The sequence below is a fragment of the Garra rufa genome, chromosome 20 (assembly GCF_049309525.1).
Source record: "Garra rufa chromosome 20, GarRuf1.0, whole genome shotgun sequence".
Classification (NCBI taxonomy): domain Eukaryota; kingdom Metazoa; phylum Chordata; class Actinopteri; order Cypriniformes; family Cyprinidae; genus Garra; species Garra rufa.
In genome coordinates this window covers 13,591,329-13,618,592 of record NC_133380.1, presented here as the reverse complement: position 1 = coordinate 13,618,592, position 27,264 = coordinate 13,591,329, and the positions used below count along the sequence as shown (strand labels likewise).

Here is a 27,264-nt window from a genome sequence, read left to right as displayed (position 1 = left end):
TGTGTGTGTGTGTGTGTGTGTGCTTCACTCCTAGGCAGACCCAACAATGAGCTTGTAATACGAGTCGGGAATTAGAGGGAGCTTTAATGCAGCGTAATGGTTGTGAGTGCCGTCCTCTGTACCCACACTCCACGAGCTCTATCCGTTTATCTGAAGGCTTTTACTTTAAAAGCTTCAGAATAATCTATTATCAGTGGTCAGATGATTCTATTACCTGATTGTTTGTGTAGATTCTGAACAGGGGCACTTTTATAAAATGTGGATGAATTGTGCGGTCCAAATCTGGAGTGTTAAAGGGATAGTTCACCCAAAAATGAAATTCTGTTATAAATTAGTCACCCTCATGTTGTTTTAAACTTGAGGTTTTAAACCTTCGTTCATCTTGGAACACAAATTAAGTTTTATGATTTTGATGAAATTCATTCTTCGTAAACATGTCAGAAGATTTCGACAGAGGATGACTTGCAATTTTTTGCCTAGCCTTACTTATTTGAACCAGAATATACAAACGATGAACTAAGAGATGGGTGTTCTACGTCAGAACTACTACATGCATGGGTCATGGTGCTCTTGTGAACGTGTGTCAAAGAAATTGTTGAATAAAGTTGTTATTTTTGTTTTTGTTGAGCACAAAAAGTATTCTCTTAGCTTCTTAATATTATGATTGAATGACTGCTGTAACATGGACTATTTTAATGATGTCCTTATTACCTTTCTGGGCCTTGACAATGTCAGTTGCGTTGCTGTCTATGCATGGTCCGAAAGATTTGATTTCATCAAAAATATCTTAATTTGTGTACTGAAGATGAACGAAAGTCTTACAGGTTTGGAACATGAGGGTGAGTAATTAATGACACAATTTTCATTTTTGGGTAAACTATCTCTTTAATGTAAAAGAAGACTTGACACAGATATTGGAAAAAGGAAATCATGTTATTAGATAAAATGTGAAAAGCCAGAGCCTAGTACAAAATAAAAATAGAAATAAATAGATTCACATTAAAGGATATTAAAACAAATACAAATTTGATTTGAAGTAATACATCAGACTAAACTTCCTTGTAACAACCAGAAATACATCAGAAATAATTTGAGTAACATTTTGCAAATAAAGTGGCCCCAAAAATATGTACCCTTAAGTTGCATTTAAAAATATAAATACAATACAATACAATGCATCTTTATTATTAACCATGGTTGAAATTTGTCAGTGTATTAGAAAATGTCAGTGTATTATATAAAACGATCACACCGGCATCTGCTAACAAATGATGTTAGAGCTTTTTTCCAGAACCAACTTTAGTTTTCAAAGCTGTTTTTGTAATTACTTTTAACAACTGATCCCAAGCTGATTTTTTTAGTGGACGTATAAAGTTAGTTAACACAGGAGTACTAGCAGAGTAACCACAGATGTAATTCAGCACACAACTATAAACATAAAACCAGAAAGTGTCCATAATTCATCATTCAAAACTTTTTGATCTTACTATATTGCTATTAGATTTATTTACACATTTTATCCATTTGTACATTTTATAGGTCAGGCTTCCGGTCTCATCCATGTCCAGCTATTTTTATTGTTACAAAACAGCTTGCTATGCTGCTTGATATCGCAGATTGATGTGTCTTACCAAATTATTTTAATGTATTATCTTAATTATGAACACACTGGTTTGTAGTGCAAACAGTGTTACCATTTACCATGGTGTTATTCTTCTCATTATTTTCCTATAGCGGATAATGAACCGGAAATCTCACCCATAGGCTTGCTTCCGTGTTGACGCAAGGTGGATAAAAGGTGGATACATTTTAAGTGTGAATTAAACATCCAAATACTTCTTGGGGCCACTGAATTTTTACAGTAGGTAAAGGCACACAAAACATAAAATAAGCACCTATATTCCCATAGAGATGCATCTTTAAGTAAACTTTAGAACTTTTGACCAATCTTTGATTTCCAAACTTTTGCCCTCTCAAATCCATTAGTGGCTGATCTGTAGTCTGAGATGGCTTGATTAATCTCTTCTTGTGTGTTCATGACAAAAGGCCCTGAAACATAAATAAATGATCTGGTTTTAGAAAAATCTGAAAATTGTATAATGAAGAAATACAGTATGTTTACTTACTGTAAATATATTAAAACTTAATTTTTGGATTAGTAATATGCATTACTTAGAACTTAATTTGGACAATTTGTTGATTTTCTCAATATTTAGATTTTTTTGCACCCTCAGGTTTCTAGATTTTAAATTTTTTGACAAATATTGTCCTATCCTAACAAACCATACATCAATTATAAGGAGTATAAAGCAATAAAAAATATCAAAACTTAAATCACGTCTGACACAACAATGCACAGTCGTGGCCAAAAGTTGAGAATTACATAAATATTGGAAATATGAAAAGTTGCTGCTTAAGTTTTTATAATAGCAATTTGCATATACTCCAGAATGTTATGAAGAGTGATCAGATGAATTGCATAGTCCTTCTTTGCCATGAAAATAAACTTAATCCCGAAAAAAAACTTTCCACTGCATTGTTAAGAAGGCTTCGTGGGCGTCCAAGAAAGTCCAGCAAGCGCCAGGATCGTCTCCTAAAGAGGATTCAGCTGCGGGATCGGAGTGCCACCAGTGCAGAGCTTGCTCAGGAATGGCAGCAGGCAGGTGTGAGCGCATCTGCACGCACAGTGAGGCAAAGACTTTTGGAAGATGGCCTGGTGTCAAGAAGGGTAGCAAAGAAGCCACTTCTCTCCAAAAAAAAAACATCAGGGACAGATTGATCTTCTGCAAAAAGTATGGCGAATGGACTGCTGAGGACTGGGGCAAAGTCATATTCTCCGATGAAGCCTCTTTCCGATTGTTTGGGGCATCTGGAAAAAGGCTTGTCCGGAGAAGAAAAGGTGAGCGCTACCATCAGTCCTGTGTCATGCCAACAGTAAAGCATCCTGAGAACATTCATGTGTGGGGTTGCTTCTCATCCAAGGGAGTGGGCTCACTCACAATTTTGCCCAAAAACACAACCATGAATAAAGAATGGTACCAAAACACCCTCCAACAGCAACTTCTTCCAACAATCCAACAACAGTTTGGTGAAGAACAATGCATTTTCCAGCACGATGGAGCACCATGCCATAAGGCAAAAGTGATAACTAAGTGGCTCGGGGACCAAAACGTTGACATTTTGGGTCAATGGCCTGGAAACTCCCCAGATCTTAAAACTTGTGGTCAATCCTCAATAGGCGGGAGGACAAACAAAAACCCACTAATTCTAAGAAAACTCCAAGAAGTGATTATGAAAGAATGGGTTGCTATCAGTCAGGATTTGGCCCAGAAGTTGATTGAGAGCATGCCCAGTCGAATTGCAGAGGTCCTGAAAAAGAAGGGCCAACACTGCAAATACTGACTCTTTGCATAAATGTCATGTAATTGTCGAAAAAAGCCTTTGAAACGTATGAAGTGCTTGTAATTATATTTCAGTACATCACAGAAACAACTGAAACAAAGATCTAAAAGCAGTTGAGCAGCAAACTTTGTGAAAACTAATATTTGTGTCATTCTCAAAACTTTTGGCCACGACTGTCTTCTTTTTGAGTTCTTTTCTCAGCAAATATTGATTAATGAATAGTCAAATCATATAATTATACTCCTAATTCATAAATAACTGTCCAGTTACCTACCAATACCATTATAACTTACCATGCTGAACCACAGGCTCATTAATGGGTTCACCAGCAATTAACACAAAGTGAGACTCTTCAGCTGCCTGGAAATAAAAATGAAGTGAATAAACAGACTGAATTTACAATAAACCTGAGTTCATACAAAAAAAATCTAGAAAAGCCTCCTAGGAACAGTAGAAAAAAAAAAAGCAACAACCTTGTTTTCCACTCTGACGCATTCACCTCCTTCCAAAACGACCGTGTGGTGTGGCTCAATTGTGCGCAGATCATCGTCTGGTCCTGAGGGGAATATAAATAGCTAGAATAAATTTCACAATCCTATACAAATTATGTTATAAAACTAGATATACACCATTAATCATTTGACATAACTAGACCTGTCTAACAACCAAAGGCTAATTTAAGGTTGTTGAAGACCAGATACCCTACCATATTACCAAATTAAATGAGGAAAAATGTCAACAAGAGATATGTTTTGTGGGGCATAGATGGTCCCACATATTATCCCACCCACTGACAATTTCCCCAAAAGATTTACACTAAATGTATTCCAGAGAACAACAGCAATACATGATTCGTTTAGAAAGCCCTTTGAAGACACAGGTGGAGTCTTTGCTCTTAATGAATGTGTGTTTAATTTCCTTCAACCTGGAAATCATCAAAAATCAATCTGATAAATCAACATATCAAACAGTGCTTTGGCAATCTCATTTCTCAATGTGAGAGTTTCGAGTTGCCATTGGCACAAGATCACAGGAATAGTCTAAATGTCTGTCAGATGTCCAAGAGAGAGAGAGGGGAAGTGAAAAATAATCATAAAAGCACCTGCTTGAATTTCAAGGACAGAAAGCTGCTAGTGGATTTGCCTGCAGGAAGACAAAGTTTCTTTTTATACGGTCTTCATTTGAACTCACCAGTGCATAAAGAACCTGCGAGGGTGTAGATGAAAGCCGTCCAACCTGCGAAAGGCATACTGTAATTAAAACACTGGAACCGTAATTAAAAAATAATAATAATTGTAGGGTAATACAGCTAAACTGGGAGACTTTTTGACACTGAGACTGTCAAAAAGTGACACATTTTATATGAATAAACCCTAGAACCCTTTAGAGTTTTACAGACCCCCTAAAGCGTGCGGTGGGTTTGTTGGGGGGTAATGGAGAATTAATAAGGGAAAGTAACTGAGTAAGAAACTAACTTGGGCGCCAAATAATTTTTTTAGGTGCCACAGAATAAACATGTTTTATACATTTTTTTAACACTTTAATATTTCAGTCATATGTTTATGTGTTATCTTTTCTTTAGCATATTAATCCATCTTGTAAATGTCCCGGGAAATAAGTTTAACTTAAAGTGGGAACTAAACGTCTTTTCCAACTTGAAACCTATACAGTCACAAATAATTGTTTATTACACAGAATCTGTGGCAATATCATGGACCATAAGCATCACTTGGCCACTGAGTGTAGTTTGGGTTCCTTCTCAATGTATCCTATAAATGTTGTCATATGTCTTTCAAACATCCAGCAATTTTATAGGAAGTGTTCAATTTCAACTTTAGCTTCTTGCATTCTCTTATCATGTAGACAACAAGTTAAAATATTAATATGCAATAACGCATCAATACAGCAAAAGCCTCCTGTTTATAGTTATATTTTTCTAGCTGACTGATGAGCTTATGGATGCCGAAAGGTTATTTTGAGGTAAATGTATTGTTACCCTGATAGCACACGTACATCTCGGAGACGTCTATTTTGACACCTGCATTTACATCTGCAAGAAATAGTTTGCTCATCTGCAATATGTCTATTGGACGTTTCCTATCAGATGTCAAATAAATGTCTATTAGATGTCTTTAAGATGTTTATGAATTAGAATGTATGCCAGACGTTAGAATGTCTGGCAGACGTTTGTACACAGCAGATGCTTTCCAGATCTAGAGATCTGACATCTTGCAGACGTACATGTGCTATCTGGGTATGTAGCAATGTTTATAAGCTTTATACACATTTTCCGCAATTTGAAACACTGAATGAGCCATTGCATACATTTCAGAAAGTTGTCCTGTAGGTTATGTTTTAAAATAGCCTAACTTTTGACGTCCATACATGTTTATTTCGTACTATAGTAGTGCAGAGAAAGATGTAAGGGGTTCGCTTGCTGCTTGAACTAAGGTGATAAAGCAATCGCTCCTGGCTCCTGTTGCATTAAAGAGCGCCAAGACCGTATTTATTGAAATTATTTGAATTTCATTGTGAATTTGGCATAATTTTAAAGCTGATACTCTATTTACTAAAAGGTAACAGCACAAAGCTTATGCGATTACTGGACGGCAAGTGCGCTTGCACTTTAAAAATATGAAGTTCATGCATTAACAGAACACAGCATATACTCCCAGATACACATATACGTCTGCAAGATGTCTGTTAAAGATCTCTTGATCTGGAAAGCTTCTGCGGTGTACAAACGTCTGGCAGACATCTGTAAGATGTCAGTTTTACATACATTCTAAATCATAAACATCTTACAGACATCTAATAGACGTCTATTTGACATCTGATAGGAAATGTCCAATAGATGTATTGCAGATGAGCGAACTACGTCTTGCAGATGTAAATGCAGATGTCAAATAGACGTCTCTGAGCGTGTGCTATCAGGGACTGTAGACTAAGATCTTGATAACAAGAATAGTTTCGATTATAAACGAGAAATGTTAACAATATTGTTAATCAGTGTTGGGGAAAGTTTCTTTTAAAAGTAATGCATTACAATATTGAGTTACTCCCTAAAAAAGTAACTAATTGTGTTACTTAGTTACTTTTAATGGAAAGTAATGCGTTACGTTACTTTATTTTTTAAATCTGGGCAGGGCTTGCTTGCTTGTTTTTAATGTAATAAGTTCTATTTTTTGTAGGATATTTGTATTTTTCAACATATTTAATTATTGCAGGTTTGTGTTGAATTTCACTGTTTTTATTCATTTTGAGGAATACCGTATCTGTTTTTTAGTGAGTGAGATTATTTTTTTGCATGTTCACATTTATTCTAGAACTAAAGTAACATCTCACAATTTCTCTCAACATGGGGACAGGAAAGCTTTTAATCAATAAATGGGGGGAAAAAGTAACTGCCGTTACTTATTTGAAAAAGTACCTCAGATATTTTTGTCAATTAAAAAGTAATGCGTTACTTTACTAGTTACTTGGAAAAGGTAATATTATTACATAACTTGCGTTACTTGTAATGCGTTAGCCCCAACACTGTTGTTAATGTTGAAACAGCTGACAGCTTTACCTGTTGTAGTTTGTTGAAGCTGTGTTCAAAATAGACACTGCTTGTCTGCACTTTTACTTTGCCCGTCTTCGTCATTTTCAATCTCTCTCATGCTGCCACAGCTGGAGCTGCGTTTATCAAGTGTGGCGTTAGCGCTGCTGTTCAGCAGAGATGAGAACTGTTTGAAAGTCTTTTATCCACCAAAACTTTGATGCGCATTGTCTCAGTTTAATACGTGAATATAACCATTTTTTTAGGTCATTACATTTAGATTTATATAGTCACCAGTGGCGACCTCGTGAAATTTGGTCACAAATGTGACCGTTTTAGTCACAGTCTGGAGCCCTGAACAATATAATGGCGTTATTGTCAAAAAGTGACATTTTATATGAATCAACCCTAGAACCCTTTTGAGTTTTACAGACCCCCTAAAGCATGCGGTGGGTTTGTTGGGGGGTAATTGAGAATGAATAAGGGAAAGTAACTGAGTAAGAAACTAACTTGGGCGCCAAATAATTTTTTTAGGTGCCACAGAATAAACATGTTTTATTTATTTTTAACACTTTAATATTTCAGTCATGCTGTCTAGTGTTTATGTGTCATCTTTTCTTGACTTTATCAGCATTTTAATCTTACATTTTAATCTTAAAGTGGAAACTAAACATCTTTACCAACTTAAACAATTCTTTGGGACTGTATAGTTTTCATTACACAGAATCTGTGGCAATATCATGGACCATAAGCATCACTTGGCCACTGAGTGTAGTATGGGTTCATTCTCAATGTATCCTATAAATGTTGTCCCTCAACAATATAATGGCGTTAATGGGAAGACTAATTAAAAAAAGTAAGTAACAACTCACACACCACTTATATAACCACTTTGTTACATTAAATTAGACTTAAAATGGCATGAAAACATGATCTGTTAGAGTTTTTAGTGAGTTATCAGCTTGGTGAAATATTGTCTGTGGCCAATATTTACCAAGCTTTGATGACTGATGATTTGAAAAATTCAAAAATTGTTAAAAGTTAACTATTAAAAAAGAATAGCTGAACATAAGTTAACAAGTAATATTTCCTCATTTCAGAACACCAGCGAAACCCAATGATTTGACTGCATTTGACTAAACCGCATCCTCTCTTATTGCGGTCAGATTCGGATATTGACGTACAAAAAGCTCGATACTCATGCCAAGAGGTTACATTATGTCTTTAAGGGCATGTTAAGGGTGAGTCAAACTGTACTATTTATACAAGCACACTTCATGGGCACTGAACTTATTTTGTTAATACTTGACATTCTGCCTTTGTAACCCTTCAAGATGAGCCAAACGAAGAAAACGGTGTTGTAGTGACTCAAAGGCTGAACTATGACTTCATTCACTATTTCAGTAAAAATTATACAGTACTGTCTTCTCCAAGAATTTCGTGTGAGGTATGATGTTTCACAGTCACACGTTTCATGAGGAAAATAAACGCTCACTCAAAATTTGTATGCCTTAGCAAGTGAAAATGCCATGTAGACCATGTTTATGTTTTGGGATTTAATGGAAAACTTTACCTAACATGGAGGAAATACATCTGATAATCAGGAAGACATTTGATAATCATTGTTTACCTTTAGGAACAGGCTGCACATGCTTTGCACCTTCCTTCAGCACAAAGTCGAGGTACATGGTTGGAGTTCTCGTGTAAATCTTCGACTGACAACAGGAAAGACTTGTAAATACCACAACATAATTATGGTTTACAGCAGAAGACTACTGTGACAACAACATGTTATGCTCTTTATTCATAACACATCCAATTTACCAGATTTCGATATTGCTACAAGACAAAAACAAGAAAAATTGTTCAATATTGTTTAAATTATGAGCTCAAACAGATGTAAAAACATTGTGTGTGAGTTCCAGTGCATATCTGGTTCCAGTAAGCCCAAGTATTTGGCTGACCCACATTTAACTTCAACGCTGCATCCACCCCTCTGCCCTAGAGAAACCCTCTATAACCACATTTTACATTTAAAAACATTTTACAAAAACCACTTCCAGTGAAGCCTGCTCTGAATTTCCTGCTGTTGTCTGAGAGAGGGGGCAGAGGATGCCCTTGCAGCAGCAGTTAGCGTGATGGACTCTGGTATCAGATTGTAATTCGGACGTTCTGATTGGTTGGAACATTTACAAAGAAGTCAGGCGTTTGGATCAAACATTGAGTTATTGCTGCTCGGCATGACTCTAGAATCTTGTATTTTGTATTTCTCGTAAACCAGACAGGAAACAGACAGACAGAAGCGTGGGTAATAGTTGTAATGTGTTGATAAATGAATGCACAAATGAATGCGTTTGCGTTTGCGCAATTACAGACGATAAACAGATGCAAGTGTCAGGCAAAAGGAGGTGTACTGACTACTTTTTTTTTCTTTCGCTCAGTGGCTTGGTTCAAAGAGTTTATAATAATTATGAGGAGCATGTTTTTTATCACCTGATAAACATGCAGACATTTTGGCAGGTAAAATCATCCATTAATGTTTCAGCTTATCAGAAAACTATTAAGAGAGTTTCAACCGCCACCTTTAAAATAAACTTTTTAAATCATTTTAGCATATTTACTGATAGTGAATGAGAGATAAAACTGGAAACTATGAGGAAAATTAGAAGAAACTGGACTGAGACGCAACATGGGCTCCTAAGCGAGAACCTTTGCTCTATGTGAAGCACTTGTGCTAACTAAGTTAGGCAAGAAACAACCTTACTATGAGGCTTTTTAACAACCTAGTTGTTCATGAGTCCCTTGTTTGTCCTGAACAGTTAAACTGTCTGCTGTTCTTTAGAAAAAATCCTTCAGGTCTCACAAATCTTTGGTTTTTCAGCGTTTTTGCGTATTGAACTCTCAACTATTACAGAAGGTTCAAACACTCACTGATGCTCCAAAAGGAGAAACAATGCATTAAGAACAGGGGGTGAAAACTTTTGAACAGAATGAAGATGTGTACATTTTTCTTATTTTGCCTAAATATTATATTTTTTTCATTTAATGTTGCCCTTCAGAAGCTACAGTAGATACTTGCATGTTTCCCAGAAGACTTAAATTTACCTTGATCTTCAAATTCAAAAAGTTTTCACCCCTCGGCTTTTTAATGCGTTGTGTTTCCTTTTGGAGTATCAGTGAGTGTTTAAACCTTCTCTAATAGTTGCATTTGAGTCCCTCAGTTGTCCTCAGTGTGAAAAGATGGATCTCAAAATCCATCATTGTTCGGAAGGGTTGGGTACAATAAGTAAAAATGCTGAAAAACCAAAGAATTTGTGAGACCTGAAGGATTTTTCTGAAAAACAGTGGGCAGTTTAACTGTTTAGGACAAACAAGGGACTCATGAACAACTATCAACGAAAAAAAAACACAGCTGTGGATCATTCAGGTAACAACACAGTATTAAGAATCAAGTGTATGTAAGCTTTTGAACCAAACCAAAATATAAAACTGCTCTTAGATCAGTATCTTGTGCTATAACACCCACCTTTACTCCAAGAGCTTCCCCTGAGATGACATTCACAGTAACGCCATCTTTACTGGGTTTGGGAACCTCTTTGCTCTTCAGCTCCTGGTACTGAGGCTCCACCATCTTATCTGCACTTTTCAGGTTCACCCAAAGCTGAAGGCCATGAATGAGTTCGTCCGACACAGGCATCTCAGCATGAATTACCCCACGACCTGCCGTCATCCACTAACACGACAAAAAACAAAGAGAGAGAGTGAGAACAAACACTAATGTTTATTCTATTCTATTTCAAATGGTAAACCTATCTGGTAGCAATTGCCAATAAACCGACTAACCACATGGTTCAGGGCCTTTGCGCACCAATTAATGTCATCTTCACGTGGAGCATGAGAGACTTTATAAGCTTTTATTTCAGCGTAAAAATGAACCACTCCAGTTTTATAAGAACAGCTTAATATGCCTAATGGAGCACTTTTCTTTCGCCTCTTCCTTTCTCGCTCTCTCTTAGTGGAAATTTCCACTCGTTCTGAGGTTAAGCAGCCCCTCTCAGGGAGCCATTGTGCACTAGATGGTTTTAGTTATGGAGTGAAAAACTCCAGGTTTTTCTTTCTATGCACTACTGGTAATATCAGGGAGTCCCTGAGTGTTTGATGGTAAGGCCATAGCCCCAGTAGCTGGAGGTTAGGTGCGAGCTGTAGTTAAAGTAGTGAGGCCTACAGACATATTAAAGGCCCATTAAAACATTCCCTCACTGACCCGGGAGAAATTGAGACAGCTTTACAACACAGGAAGTTCCCTACGGGTGTAAAAGCTCTTAGTCTGTTTGATGAGTGTGTGTGTGTGTGCGTGGATATCCTATTAAACGTAAATACATTTTATTATAGCTTTATTTTACATTATTTTATTTTGCAAACCGTTTTTACAGTTTGCATACAAAACAAGTGAAATAGTGGCTTTTCTTCTATGCATGACAGACTTGAATAAGTGTACATAGTTCTGATGTGTTGCTTATAAACAAAAGGTCCTTTCAAAACGATATTTGACATTTAGTCTTTATCGTAAAAGTTTCACAAATTGTTCATTTATAATACAGTTCTCACAGAAGGCACTTTTAAATCAACCAGTTTTCTATTCGAATTCACACTGCAAATTTACGTGACCAGCTTGAACCGGTTGTAAAATCTTTTAATGCACCTGATGTAATGTTTCATCATTTCGAAAGATGTTAAGGAGGTCGAGTCAAGTCACATTTATTTATATACCGCTTTATTGTGGGGTTAACAAAATTATCATGAGCATTGTAATGTTTGAGGCAGATGTCAGTAGACCAGGAACATTTTAAAACAAGCAGTTCATTCATAAATTTGTATGACCTAAAGTGTGCTCTGTGGAAATTATTGAAGCCCGTTTTTGCCACTGGATAAAAAAAAAAAGGTAATTGTGACTTTTTTAAAAAACAGAATTGTGAGAAAACAAGGCAGAATTGCAAGGTATAAACTTGAAATTCTAAGAAATGAAATCAGAATTGTGAGAAATAAACTCACAATTCTGACTTCATTTCTTAGAGAAATAAATTCTGAGAACATATCAGTCTTTTTTCCCCTCAAAATTGGACTTTAAAACTCTTAGGTCTGGTTTCATAGACAGGGCTTAGACTAAACCAGGATTAGGCCATAGTTCAATTAGGAAACGTGCTTCGAAAAAACATTACTGGTGTGCATCTTGAGACAAAACAAAGGCACTGGTATATTTTAAGATCAGTCCATGCAAGTTTCTTTCAGTTAAATCAGCTTAGACTTAGATTTTAGTCTAGGACTAGGCTTAATCCTTGTCTGTGAAACCGGGGGTTAGTTGCAAGATATCTCACAATTCTGAGAATAAAGTCAGAATTCTGAGAGAAAAAGCATATAAACGTACAAAACAGTCAGACATGTGAGTTTATATCATGCATATATCCCTCAGAATTGCATTTATTTCTTTATAACTCGCAATTGAGAGTTTATGCCATGCAATTCTGACTTTATAACTCGCAATTGCAAATTTATATCTCGCAATCTGAGAAAAAAGTCGGAATTGCGAGTTCGTATCATGCAATTTTGAGACAAAAGTCAAAATCAAGAGATGTAAACTTGCAATTGTGAGAAAAAAAGTCAGAATTCTGAGATAAAAAGTTGCAATTACCTATTTAGTTTTTTATTCAGTGGCAAAAACAGGCTTTTATAGGAAATACAAATGGAAGACAGAAGACAATGAGCACAGCGCTGAAAAGGGGCAGAGCTTATAAGGTCTATAAGCAGCTCTACAGAAGGCAATAGTTAATTGTTGATTCAATTCAATAACACTGTCAATGTTGCAGTTAATAAATTAGATTCAGCTGTATATCAGTGAGTTTTGTTCTCATCTAACTGTATCATGTGAAAGTTATATTGCTAAAAATTTATGTTTTTTGTTTTCCACAAGATGTTCTACCTGAAGATCCCCAGGTTCCAACCTTCCGCTGTGACCACAGGAGTCTTCATGGGCTGTTATTCCACTCAACAAGTATGTTACCTGTGAAAAAAGTGAAACATATTTAACCACATATACATTATAATGAAAAAAGCCCCACATGTAAAGCCTTTTGAGGTGTAAGATTGTAGTTTCCTGGTTGAAATGAATGCAGCTTCACACAAAATTCAGTAAGTGTGGAAAAGTCATCAACTTGACGTTCATTTAGAAGAAAATAAACGTCAAAAATCATACAGGTGAAATTTGAAACATGTTTCAAGGACTGCATTTGCAGAGCAGACACAAAAACTTTATGTTCAAGGGAGTTTGGTAAAGCCCTGATGGACTATAAAGCTAATGTCAAAAGCCGATAGGCTGTAAGATGGAAAATTAAAATTGTTATTGACTGACGTTCTAATGTAATAATTCTGACACAAATATAAATACACATATTTTCTGAATGTCTAGTAAAGGTCTTTCATCCACCATAAAAACATAGCTCTTCCAGGCCAAGACAGAGCTAGAGGGTTGATGCTAATGTGTCATAATGAAAATTTGCATATATTAAATAAAAATGTTTCCAATTAACAAAAACCGCCTGCAGCGGTTTCCCATTTGTCCACTAAAAAAGCAAAAATGTATCTACATGGTCAGCTGAGGTGGTCTGACTTACAGCGTGGACGGATTGCGTGTCATCTCCCACACAGACAGCGCTGCTCTCAACAGGATACGGGAGGCGGTAAGAGGTCAACATCTGACCTCTTAGAGGCTTGCTTGACCTGTGGCCGCAGGCAGCCTGTGATCTCTAAGCACAGCTGTGATCTGATGGTCACATGACTGTTCATGAGAAAACACACCTGCATGTCTGATTCTGGTAATAAGGCTCATAATATAAGGAATTAAACGTCTTGAGCCTACAAAGACGGCCTAAATTCGACGAGCAGCCTGGACATTTATCCCTCACAGCCTTGTTTTAATTTGCATCTTTCCTGACTAAAGTCTATTGTATAATGTTTGTCTGTGTTATATACTGTATGCCTGCAGAACAAATTACCATTCTGGAAGGAATAAATATTTGTGCTCTCATAATGAGTCACTTTCCAGCAAATCTCTGAATACAAGTATTAAAAGAAAAATCCATTCATGAGTGAAGGCGACATCGTCAGACGCATTCTCTATAGTGAATGAGATGAGAGTATATCTGTGCAGATGGGAATAGATGACATCAAACTGTTTAAGGAAACAAGTCTAAATGATTTCCACAGCCACACAGAACCGCTTTCCATAGAGACACATTGCCAAACTGTGAGTAAACAAATGAGTACATCAGATGTTGTAAATAAATAACTCAGAGGCTAAGTGAGTTGGTCAGCTTTTCTTTAGTCAAGTTTCAGAAAATACCCTCAGGACCAGTTCTGGCCAAACACTGTCATTTAGAAGGAAGCGTTTTTAATGAGCATACATCCTCTCACATTGAGTGAACAGTATTTGAGTAGTTCGACTGCCAAAAGTGATGGGAGTGGTTTACTGGACAATTTATATTCTTGCCTGCTTTGTTAAAATTGCCTTTTTTCTGTTTGAACATGACATATGGAAGGACTCTTTGAAACTAAAAGAAAAAAAACCCAATTGGGTTCAGTTACATCACAGCAGCGAACCAGGATTTGCTACTTTCTAGTTGGTTGCATCTGGTGATGGGGGAGGGGCATTATCACTCTAGAGCAGATCTGATTGGACGAATATCTATGTAGTGCAGGATGAGTTATAAATTTTTTTAGCAGTTTTTCCAGTACATTTTAAAGTAGTGCTGTCGGAATTAGTGTGTTAAAGGAACACTCCACTTTTTTTGGAAATAGGCTCATTCTCCAACTCCCCCCCGAATTAATAAGTTGAGTTTTACCGTTTTGAAATATGCTAAGCTATGCTAAAAGTGATATCGCCAGAACAGGAGAATGGCTGAATGGATTTCAAAATGGTAAAACTCAACTTATTAATTCGGGGGGGAGTTGGAGAATGAGCCTAGAATAAGCCTAGTTCCAAAAAAAGTGGAGTGTTCCTTTAACACACTAATTCCGACAGCACTACTTTAAAATGTACAGACTTTGTTTTCTACACTACATAGATATTCGTCCAATCAGATCTGCTCTAGAGTGATAATGCCCCTCCCCCATCATCAGATGCAACCAACTAGAAAGTAGCAAATTCTGGTTCGCTGCTGTGATGTAACTGAACCCAATTGGGTTTTTTTTTCTTTTCGTTTCAAAGAGTCCTTCCACATGTCATGTTCAAACAGAAAAAAGGCAATTTTAACAAAGCTGGTTTTGGTTTCCAAAAAAAGTGGAGTGTTCCTTTAATGTAGGCGATTAATTTTTTATAGTTTAACGACATAAAAAATATTTAACAGGGGAGGGGATAGTGTCGGCCACCCCACTCACAACTGCTGCATCTGTCTCTTTTTTCTTAAAAAGAAGTGTTTATTTAGTCACAGAATGTCTTTAAGACCACATCAAATGGGAGACTTTTCAGACGCGCACTCCAACTTCACTTCAGCGCCAAGCGCTAGTCTTAGGAGCGTGGGAAAAGTACAGGTAAAGGAGCTTCAGTAGAACAACAGTGAAGTGCGGTCAGTTGAGATGTCGGCCATGTCAGTAAAAATGAATTTACCTCTCCTGTCAGTCATTATACTGTGCTCTATATCATTTCATATTAAAGCACGTGTGTCAGATCCGCATCACGTTTAGCAGTGGGAACTCTTAAAGTAATAGCAGCCAAATAAGCTAATAACCCAGCGACTTTGATGTCTATTATTCAAAGAAGTAAAACAAACAAACAAACAAACCAAAAAAATGAGAAAATCAATTTTGTAGATTTAAGGATTCATCTATATTTAAAGGGATAGTTTACCCAAAAATGAAAATGTGATGTTTATCTGCTTACCCCCAGGGCATCCAAGATGTAGGTGACTTTGTTTCTTCAGCAGAACACAAACAAAGATTTTTAACGAAAACCGGTGCAGTCTGCCAGCCAAATAATAGCAGTGGATGGGCACCAGACCTTTAAAAGTAAAAAAAAAACATGCACAGACAAATCCAAATTACACCCTGCGAGTTTTTTGCATATACTACGCCAGAGCGCGTTCATGTGTAACGAGCCGAATGAGCATGAGGACAGATGGACGTGGCTGTGTATCAAAGGTAAAAAATGACATAAATACTGTTCAGTTTCTCGCAAAAACCGATCGTTTCATGTCTTAGGACATCAATGTATCGTCACGAGCCGCAGGGTGTAATTTGGATTTGTCTGTGTGTGGGTTTTTTTACTTTTAAAGGCCTGGTACCCATCCACTACTATTATTTGGCTGGCAGACTGCACCAGTTTTCGTTAAAAATCTTCGTTTGTGTTCTGCTGAAGAAACAAAGTCACCTACATCTTGGATGCCCTGGGGGTAAGCAGATAAACATCAAATTTTCATTTTTGGGTGAACTATCCCTTTAATTTAGTATTTAGTGCTTGATAATTTTATTCAACTTCTGTATATTTCCTACTTGCTGAAGGGCAGGTGAATAATTGGTTTATGTTAAGATTGTTTTAAGTTCACTTTAAATAGAAGATGTTATTTTTTTAAGTCTAATAAATGTTAAAATTGATAGCTTTTAATAATACTGTAATGTTGAATGGCTATAGTCAATGGTTAAATATTAGGAAAAGAGTAATCAGTAAAAAATTTACAAATATTGAAAATATACTGTCTTTATGTTGTTTCTACATTAATTTCAAGATTAAATGTGAAATTATTGCAAGTATATTTAAAAAACATTAATGATAGGTGGGTTTAATCGCGATTAATGCTGCGTTCCAGGCAGTTTTTTTTAACTGGTAAATCACCACTTCAAACCACGACTCACGACTTTGTAGCGTTCCAGGCAAGTCACGCCAAACTGACAGGGCACATTTATGAATTATTATTATTTTTATATTATTATTAATTTGATTGCAACGTTATATTGTCCTAAGCTCTATTTTTCCACCGTGTGCCACTTGCATAAACACTGCAGGGCTGACTTTGTTGTTTCGCGGCTATGTTACGTCAGAACTCGTAACTGGGAGTACATTGATCAGATCTAGTACGAGTTCACGAGTGGGAAGTCACGGGTTTGACTGCCGTTCCAGTGCACTTTCACTGGTAGAAAGTCAGAAAAACACGGGTTACGGGTTGTCTGGAACGCGGCATAATTTCTGAAAGTCTGGCCTAACTGTGATTAATTAATGATTTTTTTTTTATCTATTGACAGCACTGTTTTAAAGCTGTATATGTTGTAAAAGTTAATTTTATCAATGTTTTGGGAGTACATCAACATATAGACGACCTCAAAGCAAACAAAAGCCTGTTTGAGTGACAGCTAAAATATTAGGTACATATGAGCCCTCTAGTGGTTAAAGGGGTGTCTCTAAATCCACCTTCTCCGGTTTTAACTCTTTTCATAATGTATTTCTAATTCAATCAAAGTTAACGATTGTCAGCGTCATTATTTAGTTGGAAAATGTAATAATTATTTAGACGGCTGTCGAAGCGGCATTCAGAAACACGGTGCTGTCACGTTGTACGTGTTACTTTTCTCAGCGAGGTTTAGGGTGGACTAATCGCAGCCGTTTGTTATTAGGTTACAGGATAAGAGTTCTATCTAGTTGTTTCACAGAAAACAGATTCCCGTTTGTTTGTCAGGAACTATTTAGGTACATTATAAAATCAAACAACTAACGTTACACATTAAAGTTCATCAAAGTCCTTCGTGAGATAAAACTACACGTGCTGAAATCTGAAGGCATCTCAATACCGGGTTTGTCTTTTTGAGCCGCGACGCGCCCCCTGGTCAGGAGCATAGACTGTAAAAAAAGAGAGCAACAGGAAGTGAAGGCAAGTAACACTGCCATTCACCAGTGTTGCCAGACGTACGATAATTATCGTATTTGTACCATAATTTTGACCTCTGTACGATGTACGATCAATAATACCACAATGTACGATAATTTCAGAATTTTGTGACACCATGGTCGTTGTAATTATAGAGCTTCTATTCTCATCTAGCTGTGTGGATCCTACGTCTACCTTCATGACTGTGAGGAGACGTGAACGTGGCGTTACGCATGTCTTTCATCCAATCTTACGTTTTCTCAACCAATCATCATAGAGAATGGCTCTCTCTCACGAGCACAAGTTAACGTTCCTGTCACAACTAGGTCAGTTGTCTCAAAACTGAGGTTGTTAGTTTAACATAAAGTATAGAAAATGAGTGCTGAAAAGGATAAATAGCTGTAACATCTAGATTAATAGCTGTATTTTGAACGTTTGACTAGGGTAAGATAATTAGTTTAGCATTGCAACAAGGTATAGAAAATGAGTGCTGAAAAGGAGAAATAGCTGTAAAACCTAGATAAATATCTTTATTTTGAACGTTTGACTCAAATACGATAATTTTCTCCCAAATACGATAATTTTGAGCTTCTGGTACGATACTTGGACATTTCCAATCTGGCAACACTGCCATTCACTTTAATTCATTTCATCTGACTGCGCGTAATAATGGATTTAACAAGAATTGTCGCCCTTTACAGTGACAAAAGTGATTTATACTCTGAAAATACACGACTTAACTGCTGGAAAATAAATAGCTTTTACCGTCTCAAATCCACGGTGAGGATGATCAGGAAAACCCGCTGGTTTGGCGCTACAGAATTCATCCAGCATCAGAAAAGGGTCGAGATTCTTCAGCTGAAATAAAATAGTGCATTTATGCATTGTATTACGGTGCATTTCAAAATAAACACAAAACAAAGAGTAATACAAAAATGATAAACAACAATAAAAACGAACTTCTCTGCGTCCAATACTCCGGCGAACTCGAGCCCCGACTCCTTCAGACTGTTCCACGCTTAAAACAACCTTATCAACTCTTCTGATCATCATAAACACCTTGATATATCCTTATGATCACAATATTTCACTTAAGATCTCAGCTTGTGAGTTCCCAAATGCACCGGAAGTCAAAAACGAAACAAGATGCACATTTATTCTGACACAACTCGGCACTGCAATGTTATTCGCTCTTATACACCTGTATTCACCTATGACAGGTGTGTGTTTTATATGTTGACGTTGAGTCTCAGAAGATTCTTATTATTTAAAGGCACAGTGCCAGTCACAATAGTCACAATGACTCAGCACTATTGTGAGCCACAAAGAGTGACTATATGGATTAACACATGACTAGCAGTTTAATAAAATGAGCCCCAGATTTTTAAATTGAGTTCATTCTTTTATTATTAAGCATTTGTGCTGTAAATGCTTTACTTTCTTGTTACTGTCAGTTTAACACCTGATACTGAGACTCCCAGGTGTTTGTGTGGATGTTACAACTAGGGATGTGCATATCGATCCTAAAGTATCGATATATCGATACTGATGCGAGTATCAAAAGTATCGATACTCAAATTGAAAATATCGATACTAAGGTGTGTTTTATTTACCAGTGATTTTGTTTATATAACAAAAAGAAAGGAGTACAATGTGCATTGAATTGGATGCATAACCTATGTTGGAGAATTACTGTTCACGATAGAACACTTTTCCTACTCATGTGACCGCACGCAAATGATGCAAGACAGAACCAATCAATCACAGAGAGCATTCACTCCCTTTAGACAATGCATTCAAACAGGGCTGTGTTTCCTAAAAGTATCATAAGAAATCATTGATGCTTTTGGGAACGACAGCCCTGTACTATGCTTATCAGAGGACAGATAATAAAAACATGTTTGAGCTATTTCTCAATAAACAAACTGAAACTGAAGCTTACATAATTTGCATTTCACAAGTGCAATTACATTTCTTTAAATTAACACTTAAAGTTCATTGATCATGTTTTGTAGTAATGATGATATAAATTATACACTGGCAGAATAAAAATGTTGTATTTTATGTGTGCAACAGCCTGTCACTGGCAGCCCCTTATGAAACCAAGTATTTTCAACTGTAGGTTTTGTAGTTACCACTAAAATAAACATATTTTAACCACGTGTGGAAAATAAAATTTAATTAGTTGCATATTAAATGTTAAACTGCATTTCAAATATAAAGTGTAAAAGGTTATAAAAAGGGCATAATTACATATTTTACTCTTATTAATTTAATAAATGTAATAATTAAAAATTAAGTTTAGAAGTATCGTATCGGTATCGATATCGATGATACTGGCCTTAAAAATATCGGTATCGTATCGAAAACAAAATAAGTGGTATTGCCCATCCCTAGTTACAACCACATGAGGCCGTGCATATGTGATATGTACTCTTCAGTGCGGTTCTTCTTCCTCTCTGATGTACTCTCATCCAATCCGCTGTGTTGAGTTATGATGTCTTTGAAAATGCGTATACTTGCGGCTTGACCCCCTGCAAGGTTCACTGCGTGAGGCCCAACCTGTGGATATTTCATATATCTGTTAACTGTAAGTACTTGTGTTAATGTTATCTACAGCCTGATACATGATAAAAGTGTTAGCGTGCAGGTGTTATCTAGAAATTACTCGATGACTCATAGTGCGATGACTCACTTCTTTGAGATGTTTTCACCTCATATCACACATCATATTTACATAACAACAACATAACAGCACCTGAAGTGCTGCATATTGCCCTGTCAAGTAGAGGGGGCATCCTGCTGTCCACTGCAGTGATCTTGTAATGCATGGCCAGCCCTCCAAAACCTGTCAAGCAAGAAAATGCTAAATTTTAAGATGTTTAAAGTCGTTATTTATGTTTTCTATGCGCACAAATGTATTCTTATAGCTTTATAACATTGCGGTTGAATCACTAATGTCAAATGATCTATTTTAACAATGTCCTTACTACGTTTCTGGGCCTTGAACGTGTCAGTTGCATTGCTGTCTATGCAGGTTCAGAAAGCTCTTAGATTTGATCAAAAATATCTCAATTGTGTTCCCAAGATGAACAAAGGTCTTATGTGTTTGGACGACGTGAGGATGAGTAATTAATGAGAGACGTTTCATTTTTGAGTGAACTATCTCTTTAAGAGTCTGGCCTATATTACTATGTATATAATGTAATATTTAATGTATATAGAGTTGAAGTCAAAAGTTTGCAAAATCTGCAAAATGTTTATTATTTGACCAAAATAAGAGGGATCATACAAAATGAATGTTATTTTTTATTTAATACTGACCTGGATATCACATAAATACGTTTACATATTGTTCGCAAGAGAAAATAATAGTTGAATTTATAAAAATGACCACATACCAAAGTTTACATAAACTTGATTCTTAATACTGTGTTGTTACCTGAATGATCCACAGCTGTGTTTTTTGTTTTGTGATAGTTGTTCATGAGTCCCTTGTCTGTCCTGAACAGTTCAACTGCCTGCTGTTTTTCAGAAAAATCCTTCAGGTCCTACAAATTCTTTGGTTTTTCAGCATTTTTTGTGTATTTTAACCCTTTCCAACAATGACTGTATGATTTTGAGATCCAACTTTTCACACTGAGGACAACTGAGGGACTAGGGATAGTTGGATATGCGACTATTACAGAAGGTTCAAATGCTCACTGATGCTCCAGAAGGAAAAACCATGCATTAAGAGCTTGTATTTGAAGATGAGGGTACATTTAACTTATTTTGTCTTCTGGGAAACATGTAAGTGTCTTCTGTAGCTTTTGAAGGGAAGCTTAATAACAAAAATCCACATATCTTCATTCTGTTCAAAAGTTTACACCCCTGGGTCTTAATGCAACGTGTTTCCTTCTAAAGCATCAGTGAGCGTTTTGTAACAGTTGAATATAAGTCCTCAGTTGTCCTCAGTGTGAAAAGATGGATCTCAAAATCAGCGGAAGAACAGCGGGCAGTTTAACTGGTCAGGACAAACAAGGGACTCATGAACAACTAAATAAAACAAACACAGCTGTGGATCATTCAGGTAACAACACAGTATTAAGAATCAAGTGTATGTAAACTTTTGAACGGGGTGATTTTTATAAATTCGGCTATTGTTTTCTCTTGTGGACTATATTTAAACATCCTTTTTGTGAAATATCTTATTCAGGTCAGTACTAAATAATAATTAACATGCATTTTATATGATTCCCTCTTATTTTGGTAAAATGATTTGACAATGATTTGATTTGACATGAATGACATTTTGTACATTCAAAGATTTTAAATATATGTAAACTTTTGACTTCAACTGTACATATTTGAGTAACAATGCTTACATTGAACCCTGGGTTTAAAGTTTTGAATAAGTACAAACTTAAAATGTCCACTTGCTCACTTGAATGGGGAATTTTGCCATGACATCAGAAAGCAAAGGGTCCTGGGTAACATCCAGCTTGCAGCCTGTTGCCAGCCAAATCTTTTCCCCACCCCATTGTTCACCACTGCATAGGGAAACCCTCCAACGCTGGGACTTATAACACCATTTAGCTTCAGTCACCTTAGAATAAAGACGTTTTGATTAATAGAATACAGATTACATTTACTTAAGAAATCCACCAACTTGGTTGGTGCTGTGGACTTTCTGAATTTGGATATTCCTTAGACTTCGTGCTCAGTCATTGACTCTTGACACATAGCATCCCACATGAGCCTAACAATATAGGCAAAAGTCTCTGACACACCTGGCAGTAAGCTCTGATTAGGAGCTGGCCACTCTGAATGAAAGGCTGAAGTTGTGCGTAGGCCTCCGGAGTCACTGCTCCTCCTTTCCTGGCTTGTTTTATCATCGCTAGCCTTTTGTGAAGACTTCTTTCATTGTAGAACTGCCTTAGGAACGCCAGGCCATCCATCTTGATGCCATGCTCAACGTGGGAATAGCGCCCAATCAGACTCTCTATATCCCCAACATCAAACTGCTTAAGCTGAGAGAGAGAGAGAAAAGTTTGGCATTTAAATCAGAGTATGTGTGATTTAACAGATTTTTGTAGATTGTTATTTTGTGGATTATTTCTTGAGCTATTTTAATGCTTTATGGCCATATAGAAAATACATTGATGATTGATCATAAATAATCTGTAGAATTGACGTTATCTCTGGCAACCAATTTCCTACATAGTTGAGCTAATTTCATTCCTCTCCTATTTGTTCCAAACCCATAAGACCTTTGTTCATCTTCTGAACACAAATTAAGATTTTTTTGATGAAATCCGAGAGCTTTCTCGTAAACGCAGATCAAAGACTGACGCGGAAAAGAAAAAAATTCTTGAAGTTGTTGTTTTTGTTTTCTTTGTGCACAAAAAGTATTCTGGTGTCACATGGTCTATTTTAACTGTGTCCTTACTACCAACTACGTATCAGTTGACTTCCTGAAAGCACTCGAATTTCATAAAAAATATCTTAATTTGTGTTCCGAAGATGAACGAAGGTCTTACGGGTTTGGAACGACATGAGGGTGGGTAATTAATGACAGAATTTTCATTTTTGGGTGAACTGGCCCTTTAAGAGCCGAGCCTATATCACCCTGTAAGTGTAATATTTGTAATATCTTGTAATAATTTGTAATAAATTTCAAAGATGAACAAAGGTCTAACAGGTTTGGAACGACAAGAGGGTGAGTAATTATGACAGAATTTTCATTTTTGGGTGAACTATCCCTTAAAGTAAAGGTGCTACTGCTGATTATTTGCCTAAAGAAAGAGGGTTAGGACTAATTTGGTGGCTTATATAATTTACCTAAAGTTCACTTTTTAATAAATATTCCATGTCCATTTATTATTTTACAGGTAGCACATCATTAATTGCGAAATAAACCCCTTGTGTGACACACAACCCTAAACTTTGTATTGTTAGGGGTTATTTGGAAATTCTGATCAGCTGATTCTACATTGACCTTTATGTTTGTTTCCACTCAGAGTGGGTGTAATTTACCTGTAAGTGTTTACGTAAGACCCAGGTCACATGACATGCACCCTGCTTCAGTGCAATTGAGATAACATGGGCGCTGGTCAGACCTCCACCTACCACCATCACTCTCTGACCCATCTGACAAACAGAAGGAGAACCTGAGAAAAAGAACATTAATCTTCATACATTATGCTGATATAGTATGGATTTAGTTCTTTATATCACATTTAGAAACCCACCTGAGGAGGCTTCACCCCTCTCTTCATGTGTACAGAAGTAATGCATGAGCTGCACTGTGTGTTGCAAACTTTCCTCTGGGTAACTCTCCTGGATTGCCCGCACCCAACATGGGATGTTTGCCATCTGTGCCCTAGAAGGGCCTGTCGCCATGATAACTCTTTTTGCCTCTAAATTTTCCCCAGTGTGTAGCGTCACCTTGAAAAACTTCACCTTGTGCTCATCCTCAGTTAAGACTGGGATGATTCGGTCCACTGTGGCTCTGATTAAAACACTGTCCAGGTCATATTTGCGTACCTAGGTGAAAGTCCTTGGCAATGTAATTGATAATTGAACACTTAAAGTTAGTTTTGTGTTAAAACGCATTGCATTAGCATTCCCAGTGTTGATAATGTTATAGCTGAAACTCAAACTCAATTTCCCATAATGCTCAGAGCACAATGCAACACAGTTTTACTTAATACCAGAAGTGTTAGGCCTATCCACCTATTTCTTCCCGTAAGAGTAGGCATGACCATTTGTAAATTATATGGCTCTGGCTTCCGGTCTCATCCTCATCCAGCTTTTTTTTGCTGTACAAAACAGTTTGTTTTTCTGCTTGATATTGCAAATTGGTGTGTCTTATTATATTATTTTTATGTATTATCTTAATTATGAACACACTGGTTTGTAGTGCAAACAGTTTTACCCTTTACTGCACATTGTTTGTTCTACTCGTTAATTCCCTAAAGTGGCGAATGAACTTGAAGTCTCACCTTACTTTCAGGCTTACTTTCACGTTAAAACAATAAGATTGAATAAAGCTCCGGTATGTCGTTTTTTGTATTTTTGTGACTTTTGAGCTTCCTACAGTCAAGTGAGTGATTCACTGTAAATATACCACTGTCGTAATTATGAAGGATAGCTGCACATGCTTTGTTGCTGCCATAGAGCAATCCTTTTCGCAGAATTTCGTACCTGCTTACAAATCTTTGCGGGGTAGAAACAGTGAGAAAAAAGCCAACAGACGCTATTCACCTTATTAGAAGTCAGTGTACCATTAGAATGATTTTGCAACTGATACTTAAAGGCATAGTTCATCTAAAAATGAAAATTTTGTCATTAATTACTCACCCTCATGTTGTTCCAAACCTTTAAAACAACACAAATTAAGATGAAGATTTTTGATGAAATCCCAGAGCTTTCTGATTCTGCATATATAGAAAGCAATGCAACTACCACATTCAAGGCCCAAAAATGTAGTAAGGACATTGTTAAAATACTCCATGTGACATCAGTGGTTCAACCGTAATTTAATGAAGCTACGAGAACAGCGTTTTGTTTGTTGAGTAAACTCATATTTTAGTATTCTTTGCACTGAACCACTATTTAGATTCTTTAAGCTGAACCACTTTTGTCACATTAGCTATTTTATTGATGTTCTAACTACCTTTCTGGGCCTTGAACGTGTCAGTTGCATTGCTGTCTATGCAGGGTCAAAAAGCTCTTAGATTTCATCAAAAATATCCTAATTTGTGTTCCGAAAATAAACGCAGATCTTATGAGTTTGGAATGACATGAGGGTGAGTAAGTAATGACAGAATTTAATTTTTGAGTGAACTAAACATGCAGTTTCTCAAAAGTTTCACAGTCGGTTTATTAATTATTGTTAGTCAGGCATTCTGTTCAATTCCACATGCTGCGTGATGTTCAGACCTGCTCTTGGAAAAAGTCTATACTGAGCTGTGTTCCTGGAAGACTGAAATACAGATTTTTCTGCAGGCCTTTTGCTGCGCTGAGAAGCTTTTTGTCCTTCTTTCCCAAGCGATTGTCGTTAAAAAACGCATTCTCGTCTTGAATGTAAATTTTCTCAGGTAGACAATATAGCTCGTCCTGACGATTTTGCTCCAGCACAAAGTCCTGCAAGGCCTTCTAAGATTGCACACAGATGCAGGAACTATTAGTCCTTTTGATAGTCAACATCATGGTAATATTTATTTGCTGGTTTGCATTATTGTTTGTACATTGTTTATCTGACCATCTGTTCATCTGTTATAAATATTTACTTGAAGTTTCCTTTGAGATTTTAAGATGACATTTCAATGTTCTCTAATGACAGTTAAAGGGATAGTTTACCCAAAAATGAAAATTCTGTCATTAATTTCTCACCTTCATGTCTTTCCAAAGCCGTAAGACCTTCGTTCATTCTTGTTGCTTCTTAAAATTATGGTTGACTGATGTCACATAGACTATTTTAACAAAGTCCTTACCAAGTTTCTGTGCCTTGACTGTGGTAGTACCCTTGTTGATTATGCAGGGTCAAAAAGCTCTCAGATTTCATCAAAAATATCATAGATGGGTTGCAAAGATGAACGAAGGTCTTACAGGTTTAGAACAACATGAGTGTAAGTAATTAATGACAGAATTTTCATTTTTGGGTGAGCAATCTCTTTACTTTTCAAATGATGTTTAGTTAAAACATACAACTCTTCTTTTCGAAGAGTAAAGTATTTCTAAAACACATTATCAAAATGGAGAAGCAAATACATTCCAGTACTCAATTACCTTATTAAATGGATCGGTGTGCACCAGTGTGTGTGATCGGAGGTGAGGGATGTTCAGGGCGGTAAACTGACTTTCCCAAAGCGATGTCCATTTTCCATACGAATCCACCACTTTGAAGTGCAGCGGAGGACATGGCTGATGTTTGGCCTCATTCTCTGTGTCAAACACCGGCCCTGTTGGACAGAAGGTCTAAAGCAGTCTGTAATTATAGAATAGGAATATGCAATGGAAAAATAAACCAAAACCAATTTGTTGTCCTGCTTGACTCACTGGTAGGCTGTCCCTTTTTGTTTTTGTAGCGTACAGTTTTAGCTTTCGATTTGCTTAGCTGAATTCCCTGAAGGATGTCAGCATTAGATTGGAAGAGAGGTTGTTCAGGATTTGAGAGCAGACTAGCGAGGGTTAGAGCATGAGGACCTCCTCCAATTATTAAAACATCCAACATCTCTAAAAGAGAGGGAATGAAAGCATACGAAAATAGCAAGATAATTCATTTTTGCATGTCACCTCTAGTTAGAAAATAGAAGAATCTTGTACTTGCTGCTGACGATGTCTGTTTTTCTTAAAATGAAGAGCAGTTGGTTGACAAAGAGACCTGTTGGACAAACAGTTTTCGGTTTGGAAATAGTGTGGCACGTG

General features: G+C 36.7%; 2 protein-coding genes across 3 annotated transcripts; both read right to left on the bottom strand.

Moving 5' to 3' along the window:
* Nucleotides 1-878: 878 nt before the first annotated feature.
* Nucleotides 879-19,751, bottom strand: pir (pirin). Its single transcript, XM_073825808.1, has 9 exons — nt 18,811-19,751; nt 18,616-18,708; nt 12,921-13,001; nt 10,470-10,676; nt 8,574-8,658; nt 4,594-4,638; nt 3,876-3,958; nt 3,696-3,762; nt 879-2,049 (listed from the first exon to the last, which is right to left on the bottom strand). The coding sequence occupies exons 1-9, from the start codon at nt 18,901-18,903 to the stop codon at nt 1,931-1,933; spliced, it is 873 nt and encodes a 290-aa protein (XP_073681909.1). The 5' UTR covers nt 18,904-19,751; the 3' UTR covers nt 879-1,930.
* LOC141293750 (uncharacterized) lies at nt 19,746-27,264 on the bottom strand. 2 transcript variants are annotated; one of them, XM_073825806.1, is made up of 10 exons: nt 27,163-27,264; nt 26,896-27,072; nt 26,626-26,798; nt 25,777-25,992; nt 24,084-24,378; nt 23,869-24,002; nt 22,623-22,862; nt 22,277-22,438; nt 20,609-20,698; nt 19,746-20,412 (listed from the first exon to the last, which is right to left on the bottom strand). In XM_073825806.1, exons 2-10 carry the CDS (start codon nt 27,068-27,070, stop codon nt 20,248-20,250), a joined length of 1,650 nt encoding a protein of 549 aa, XP_073681907.1. In that variant the 5' UTR covers nt 27,071-27,072; nt 27,163-27,264; the 3' UTR covers nt 19,746-20,247. The 2 variants fall into 2 exon arrangements, with proteins under 2 accessions (XP_073681907.1, XP_073681908.1); XM_073825807.1 differs by having other exon boundaries at nt 20,278-20,412; nt 20,546-20,698.

Excerpts from the sequence above, each read along its gene's own strand:
- LOC141293750 (XM_073825806.1), bottom strand. The coding sequence starts at position 27,070 with ATGTTGGATGTTTTAATAATTGGAGGAGGTCCTCATGCTCTAACCCTC. Across the intron at positions 26,799-26,895 it reads CAAAAAGGGACAGCCTACCA|GGCCGGTGTTTGACACAGAG; the intron begins GTGAGTCAAGCA and ends TCTGTCCAACAG. Across the intron at positions 24,379-25,776 it reads TAGACTTTTTCCAAGAGCAG|GTACGCAAATATGACCTGGA; the intron begins GTCTGAACATCA and ends ACTTTCACCTAG.
- pir (XM_073825808.1), bottom strand. The coding sequence starts at position 18,903 with ATGATGATCAGAAGAGTTGATAAGGTTGTTTTAAGCGTGGAACAGTCT. Across the intron at positions 8,659-10,469 it reads GGGAAGCTCTTGGAGTAAAG|TCGAAGATTTACACGAGAAC; the intron begins GTGGGTGTTATA and ends TCCTGTTGTCAG. Across the intron at positions 2,050-3,695 it reads TGAGCCTGTGGTTCAGCATG|GGCCTTTTGTCATGAACACA; the intron begins GTAAGTTATAAT and ends TTTATGTTTCAG.